Genomic DNA, 7,929 nt, shown 5'->3' on the forward strand with positions numbered 1-7,929 from the left:
AATCTCTTTTAAAACATGGGAAGGAAGGCCCTAGAGTCAAACGATTATTGGTTGAAAGAGCTGTCAGTTGACAGGAAATATCAAGGTAGTGTGCGCCTGCACCATTTCCACGTCAGTAAGTTTGCCTGTGGAGGAGATTACCTACCGGTGACAGAGTATCTGTCTAACGTTAATACTATAACAGAAAAACAGCAGGGTATGACAACACTACGCGGAACAGTCTGAAATGTAAGCTTTTATCCAACGCAGTTACTGCGGAATTATTCTTCCTCTAAGCGCTCTTAGCCGCTTGCTAAGTTAACCAAATGAGTGAAAATGAATCTGAACGCCATTTTGGATTCGCTACCTTATAGTAAACAGCAGTATTTTCATGCTTTTTTTTCCTTTGACAAGCGCGTGTACGTAGAATCACTCATGGATTTATATAAAACTAAACGACAGGGTCACGAGGTCTAATTTGAGATGTTTATTCGTGCATTTAAGGGCTGTTGTCAGTATGGCAAACCGCTTGCTAGCTTGTTGACAGGTTGGTTAGCTGCATCATCAGCTCAGTTGGTTAGTCATACGACTATTTTTTAGGTCTCTTTCATAGTTACATCTCAAAATAGAACATATAAGGGAAATACTAGTATTAATGTAGGCCTAAATATGCTAAATAAATTTGATTTGTTGTGTTTGTGGCAGCACTGCTAGATGATTTGCTAAGCTTATTGGCCTGCTGATCTATAATCAATTCACACTCATCATCAACCTTTGTACGTCGACTCGTAGCTAGTAATCGATAGATGCTCATATTGTGAATGATCAGTTGAAGTACTGTTAAAATGTTGAGGAAAACTGATCTATTGCAGCTCGTGTCTGAGGTTGTCATGAAGGTCTGCTCTGTAGCATCATAATGCTGGCTGTTAATACGTGGCCATCACCAGCATCACTGAATGATGCTGGATTTCTTGTTGAAATCTCTACTAGTAGGCTAAAAAAGCAAGCTAATTTGCTTTATTATCTGAGTTGAAGTGCACATGTACCAATAGAGTTTGTTTGTTTTTCACACCAACTTTCTTTTCAGTGTGTGTAAAGGACGCTGTATGTAAATATAATTGTTTATTTATTTGTTTATTTATACGCGTGTGCTTGTTTTTGTGATGTATAAGGACACACATTTGTATAATAACGAGGGTATGACATTGGTATGACAAAATGTCTTATTTAATTATTATTATTATTATTATTATTATTATTATTATTATTATTATTATGTATAATAATAGTATTATTATTAATATTGTTATGAGAAAGTAAAATTGCACAATTTTTTTTCTGTAAATGGTAGTGTTGCAACAGGGTGATAGAAAACACAGTTTGTAAAGTACAAATACCTATGGAATATCCCCACAAGTCACAAAAACAAACCTGCTTGTGTGTGTGTGTGTGTGTGTGTGTATATATATATATATATATATATATATATATATATATATATATATATATATATATATATATATATATATATATATATATATATATGCATGCAAGTGCATGTTTAGAGGCCAAAACTGAGCAGAAATATCCAGTTATATATGAATATAAATATTGTTGATCTTTTATACGACAAAAATAAGATGAAATGCTGTTGATTTAAATGCAAATCAGTGTAACAGAGTACTTGAAATAAATATTCTTTCCTAAATATATGTTATGATTTCTATTTACTATATATTCCAACAGCACATCTTAAAATGACAAAGAAAGGTCCTCTTTACAAAGTTCTTTAGTTTTTATAATTCACCACATTTCAACAATTATCGCGGCATAGGGCATGTAGTTCGAAAAAGTGTATTTGATGCCAGCATTTAACATTTCTTCATGTTTTTCATAACAAATGATTTAAAAAAAACTATGTCTGGACAATCAGGTTATGTGAGTGTTCATCTTCAAATATCACTATCTCAAAGTTATTCTTGTATATGCTTTATTAAAGTCAGTAAAGATTTCCCAGCCTAGAGACATGCACTATGATCTAAAGGAAGTCATTTTAAAATTATTCTGAAAGTGTATAAAGTTTTAATCAGACCAAAGATGCTAGCAGTGAACTGTATACTCCCTCCTCCCAACCTCATCTGATGGTTAATACCTTAGATTTTTTTTAGTTCATAGATCTTGATGCAAAATTGTGAAGTCTTCACTCTTTGAATACTGGATGCTGTGTTCATAGCTAAAATCTGAAATTTTATTAGAACTGTGGACCACATAGAACATATTCAGTAAAAAGACCACCAGTTTCTGACTAACAACACCTGTAAATTAGATAATTGTTTCATTATGATTCTAGTTGTGGGAGGTATTTTTAAATTTTTTTTTACTCTTCAGGTGAAATCAGTTTAAGGTCAAATCCACTGTTTATGTTACAGTATATCATCATTATTGTTGCATCTAAATGTCATTGCTTAAACTTTCACTTTCAGTTTTTATAAGATGAGCTTAATATTGATTCGTCTGACTAGAATAAGCATAATAATGTGCATAATAATGTGCATGTGGTGCGTGCGACTAACAAGAAAAAGATATGTTTGAGGTTCATTGCATATCTTTATTGTCACTCTAGATTCACTATGGTGGACAAGAATATATACATCGTTCAAGGGGAGATTTCTGTTGTCGTTGCTGCAATCAAGAGGAACTCTAGATGGAGTACCCATACACCTTTGGTAAGTTGCTAATCAAGGTCTTACTAGGTATACTTAAAACATGCAGGCAGGTGTGTTGAGGCGAGTTGGTGCTAAACCCTGCAGGGACACCGGCCCTCCAGGACCGAGATTGGTGACCCCTGATATAAATGATTAATCAAAAATGTTATACTAAAATCTATTCTAAATGAATGAAAACACTCAAGAGGATTTGAATTTCATGAAAATAGCAAAACCTTTTCTAAGTTTTTATTTTTTATTTTTTTGTGTGTAGATTTGTGTTTTATAGTACTGTAAAAATACTCAAACATCTGTGAAGGTTTTCAAACAATTATATTTGATTTACTAAATTTACGCAAATGGCAATTACACATCTGTCATGCACAATTGAGAGGTGTCACATCCATAACGAATAGGGATGGGTACCAAACTCGGTACTTTATTGGAATCGGTGCTACATTATAAAAGACTGAAGTATTGATAAGCTCTGACATTAACGGTTCTGCTGAATAAACATTACTTACAGTCAGGCACGTGCACACATAGGGCTCAACCTGTGCAGTGCACATGCCCTTTTTAGTCTTGGATTGAAAGTGCCCTTCCAAAATGATCTGAAGTGCCCCCGCGACAACCAGCCACTCCCCCCCACGCTATTCAGTTCGCAACAAAACCCCAGAACCCCGCCCCCCCCATTAACCACCCCAGCCCCCCCCCCCCTCCTTTTTTTTTTTTTCAGTTCGCGACAACAGAACTGTCCTAACATTCCTCCCATTTGCAGCTCCCCTGGTTACACTTCTAGTATGAATAACAGAGTGTGGATTGGTTTACAGATTAACTTGTCCAGTAATAACCCCTTCAAATCTGCTTAACGTATAAATGAAACCAATCAAAAATAGATTAGAACCAATCGGTATACTGCCCATGATGATTTACGCAGCGGAAGCCCTTCCAGTTGCACTAGGAAACACCCATACATTCACACACACTCATACACTTTGGCCAATTTAGTTAAATAAATGTACCTATAGTGCATGTCTTTGGGTTGTGGGGGAAACAGGAGCACCCGGAGGAAACCCACGCCAACATGGGGTGAACATGCAAACTCTACAAAACGGGCCCCGCCGGGACTCGAATCAGCGACGTTCTTGCTTTGAGGCAACAATGCTAACCACTAAGCTACCATGCTGCCCATATATAACATCTTTTTAGCACAGACCTTTTTTGTAATTTTCCTTTTTTTAATGTTTAACTTTTTGATGTGCAGAACAAAATGAGCTGTTCAGTTTGAGATTTGTTAAATATTATGTTTAATAGTGCCATATTTTATTTAGGTGATGAGTATTAGGGTGCTTTCACACCTAAATTTTTTTTCCGGAACGTTTCTCGTCTGCCCAGTTAGTGCGGTTCGTTTGGCATATGTGAACAGGGAAATCGCGCTCTGTTCCGCGCCAAAGTAATCGCTCCGAGATCGTTTGAGTGAGGAGGTCTCGGCTCGATTGAAATGAACCCTGGAGCGGTTCGATTGCAGTGAAAAAAGCGATCCGATCCGAGCGCGGTAATATCACAGTGTTTTATGGATATGTAATAGGCATACGGCTATATGAAGAGAGAATTATGAGTAAGGCGGGAAGTTTCGCGAGTCTCCGGATGCCCGCAAACGAGTGATGATCTTCCGGTAATCTCACGTCTCCCTCCCAGTTTACTCGCACGTGACTTGTTTTAGCTCTTTTGGTCCGATTATAAACTTTGCAGTGTGAAAGCGAACCGCTCCAAGAGCAAAGAGCAACAATGTAACAATTGTAATCTCTGTTTCGGAACAACTGAATCAATTCACAGATGTGAAAGCACCCTTAGATAATTATATAATAGGATAAATAAGCACAATGAATATCCAGTATCAACCCATACAGAATCAACCTGTATAACATTGGTCAATACTAGATGTGATAGAAAATATTTCATATATAAATGATAAGTTGGCTTAATCAGAATATGTCATATTTTAGCCAACTTGAATGATAAAATGATTTTATCAATTTGCAGGATGAAGAACAGGACACACTGCTCAACAGCTTCAGGCTTTTGAAAGAGAGACTCAATAACATCAAAGGTAAGTTAAGATCAAATTCAGGATTGGCAGATGAGTTTTATTTTCCTTGATCGTCTGGGCTTTTAAATTCAAAACTGCAGCTTTTAAAACATTTCCTCGTCTAAATTTTACTAATACATGATTGACTGGCTTGGAGACAAGCAAAAATGACTTTTGTTCGTTTGTTCAAGACCAGACAGAACCACGTCAGACATGCAAAAACTAAACAGACTCATTTAGCATTCGCAAAAGTGCTTCTTTCCTGCTACTGAACAAAAGCATATTTAACCAGGTGTATGCTAAATTTCCTCTGAGGAAAGGGATGGCCTTTTCAAATCAGTCAATATTATCTTTCTCAATGTCTTACTGTTGGGTTTTTCTGCCACCTCATAATTTTAGGGGTCCCATGGAAACTATGTCGGTGTTTGTTCATTTAGTTCTCCAAATGCCTCTTAATGAACAGTACAGCGAAGGTAAATGTTATGCGGTGTTTTTGTGCAATTGTTCCTCTGTTCAAAAAGAATGGAAAAATCTTTTTTTAAAATTTTTTTATTGCGGTTCTTTTAAATTTAAAGAGGTATTGTGATCATGTTGGCATAACATTCTCATGTTATAATGATCTCAAACTAAACTGAAATGTATAGTGCAGCAAATCCGGAAATATAACTTTTATTTACCGGAGAGAATCAGAACACAGATTTCAGTGCCACCGTTAATTGAAATAAATGTCCTGTGCGGTGCGGTGAGATTTATGTAGAGAAAACTCATGTGAAAGTGAGAACGCTTTGATGATACAAATCCTAGACATCTTTGTGATAATGTCACTGTATATTAGGTCTGCATAATATTGGAAAAAAACTTACATTGCAGTTTTTTTTTATAATATATATTTGTGATATGGATACAGTTTCACCAGATGCCTGGAGTAGTTCTATATGTAAAGAATTCATCATTTTAGATTGATTGAGATAATTTTGTAGCCGAGTACATCTGCATAAAAAAAAAAATAAATTATGACAAGCAAAGTTAAATACAACAGCACAAAGAAAAAAAAACAATCATTTACGTTTTTATTTTTATCTCGGGAGTAGAACTGTATTAAGGAACAGAAATCAAATGTAAAATACGACTATTGTTTTCATTGAATAGTTATATACTGTACAATTAATCTTTAAGATACAAATGTTTAGTTTATTGTGTCCAAGTGTCTTAAAGGACTCTTAAAATGCTTAGTCATCACAGGCCTGTGATGAAATAATCAGGCCCCATCATGTGGTTTCAGACTCTGATCAGAATCAGATGTTACCTCCCGATCAGGACTCGTGCATTCTCATTATTTTTTAACACATCTACAGTTATGCAGTGGCACAGAGTTAGACCTCTTTCTTGACTTCACAGAGAAACAGCAAGGCGTGCGGCGTGACATCAATTTGTTGCAGAGACGCCATTGGTTAAATGCTGGCAAAGTAGAACACGGAAGCAGCTTGAAGCAGAAAGCGCGAGTATGTCTGCGATCTAGGGGTATTATAAAGTTGATGACAACAACATTGCTATAGCAAAATTTGAGACATGTAAACTTGGGATTGGAAAAGGTGAAATCGAAAAGGCTACATTTAACACAACAAACCTGATAAGGCACCTCAAAAAACAAACACCCGATACAATACAGCGAGTTTACCCAGGCAACCCACCCGAAAACGAGTCAGCTCATGCTGCAGGAGAGTTTGAAGAGGAGAGAAAAAATAGTCCGTCATAGCCAAGATGGCACAATTGATCGAAATGAGTGACCTGCCATTCGCCTTTGTATAGAACCCTGCATTTCTTATGTTTACAGAGCATGTAGAACCTCGATAAATGTTTTTTTTAATGTATTATAGAAGTGTCAGATCGGTAGATACTTCTAATCAAATGAATCGTGCTCTAACTCGAGGGCAAAAAACTGATGGGACAACCCTACTTTTAAACACGTGCAAATTATAAATGTTCACTGAAAGGTTAAAACATGAAACTATTCCACTATGGTTTGAATGGTAATATCTGGTCAGCTATAGTCTCAACTCTACATTTGAGATTCTGCGATCTTGTGACTAATACTGATTCGCAAATTGTGATATCGATGCTGAGAAGATATATTGTGCAGCCCTGCTGTCCTTTTTGTTTTTAAATTTAAAGCACAAATCACCACTGCAGCAACACATCCTCTGATGGCAGCAGGTGGTGTGATTTGAGGTTATTAAACGCACTTGTATTAAATCCAATAGAATATTAATATTTTTCAAGGTATCAAAGTTAGACATTCCAGTATCGTGACAACACTACACTAAAAAAATAATGCATAATTTTAAATTACAGAAATTTACTGTAAAATAACAGCTGTTGAATTACAGAAATTTACCAGAAATTTAAATTTAAGGAAATTTCTGTAATTTAATATCTGTCATTTTACGGTATATTTCTAAAATTTAACAGCCGCTATTTTTTTTCCCAGCACACCAGCTGCCGGAAATAAATCGTAAAACTACAGATTTGTTTTTACAGTGTAGATTGCACAGTTAACAGGCTTGTATATGTGTGTGAGAGAGAGACATCTTTTTGTTGTGTTTTTAAAAGTATGGATTCAGGCACTGTTCTTGTGCAAAGAAAGTATTCGTCATTGGTATTGGAGAATAAAAAAAAAAAATACAGAACGCTACTTGAATACAGTTTTTTTCCTTTTTAGAATAAACAATAATTTATTTATACTGACAGCCCATCAACCTCTTTAAGGCCACCTGAAAACCCAAGTAAAGACGTTTTTCAGAAATCACGTCATATCTATTAAGGCAAACGTGTCAAACTCAGTTCCAAAAGGGCTGCAGCTCTGCACAGTTTAGTTCCAACCCTAATTAAACACACCCGATCAAACTAATTGAGTCCTTCAGGCTTGTTTGACACCTACAGGTAAGTGTGTTGGAGCAGGGTTGGAGCTAAACTGTGCAGGGCTTCGGCCCTCCAGGAATTAAGTTTGACACCCCTGTTTTAAGGCATGGTTCACTCCAAAATTTAAATATACTCACTATTTACTCTCCCGCAAGTGGTTCTAAACCATAATGAGTTTCTTTATTTCGTTGAACACAAATGAAGGTATTTTGAAGAAAGCCAAAAACACTTCCACAG

The 7,929-nt window shown here is 36.0% G+C and overlaps 1 protein-coding gene and 1 long non-coding RNA gene across 21 annotated transcripts in view; both read left to right on the forward strand.

The window, feature by feature from the left end:
* The first annotated feature begins 109 nt into the window (after positions 1–109).
* The window catches only part of gbf1 (golgi brefeldin A resistant guanine nucleotide exchange factor 1), a 167,139-nt gene continuing 159,319 nt past the window's right edge, over positions 110–7,929 (forward strand). For all 20 annotated transcript variants that reach the window (XR_015505573.1, XR_015505574.1, XR_015505572.1 and 17 more), the window contains exons 1-3: positions 110–228; positions 2,603–2,705; positions 4,728–4,794. Coding sequence is in view for 11 of the 20 variants with exons in the window: in XM_087278781.1 (XP_087134907.1) it covers positions 2,610–2,705; positions 4,728–4,794 (163 nt within the window). In the remaining 9 variants the exon portion in view is untranslated. The remainder of the gene's footprint in view (positions 229–2,602; positions 2,706–4,727; positions 4,795–7,929) is intronic.
* Positions 6,056–7,929, forward strand: part of LOC147840987 (uncharacterized) — a 2,974-nt gene continuing 1,100 nt past the window's right edge. The window contains exons 1-2 of the long non-coding RNA XR_015505730.1: positions 6,056–6,663; positions 7,126–7,929. The exon at positions 7,126–7,929 is cut by the window's right edge and continues 1,100 nt beyond it. This is a non-coding gene — a long non-coding RNA (uncharacterized LOC147840987). The remainder of the gene's footprint in view (positions 6,664–7,125) is intronic.

The sequence above is a fragment of the Danio rerio genome, chromosome 13 (assembly GCF_052040795.2).
Source record: "Danio rerio strain M-AB ecotype USA chromosome 13, GRCz13ab, whole genome shotgun sequence".
In the NCBI taxonomy this organism is placed as follows: Eukaryota; Metazoa; Chordata; class Actinopteri; order Cypriniformes; family Danionidae; genus Danio; species Danio rerio.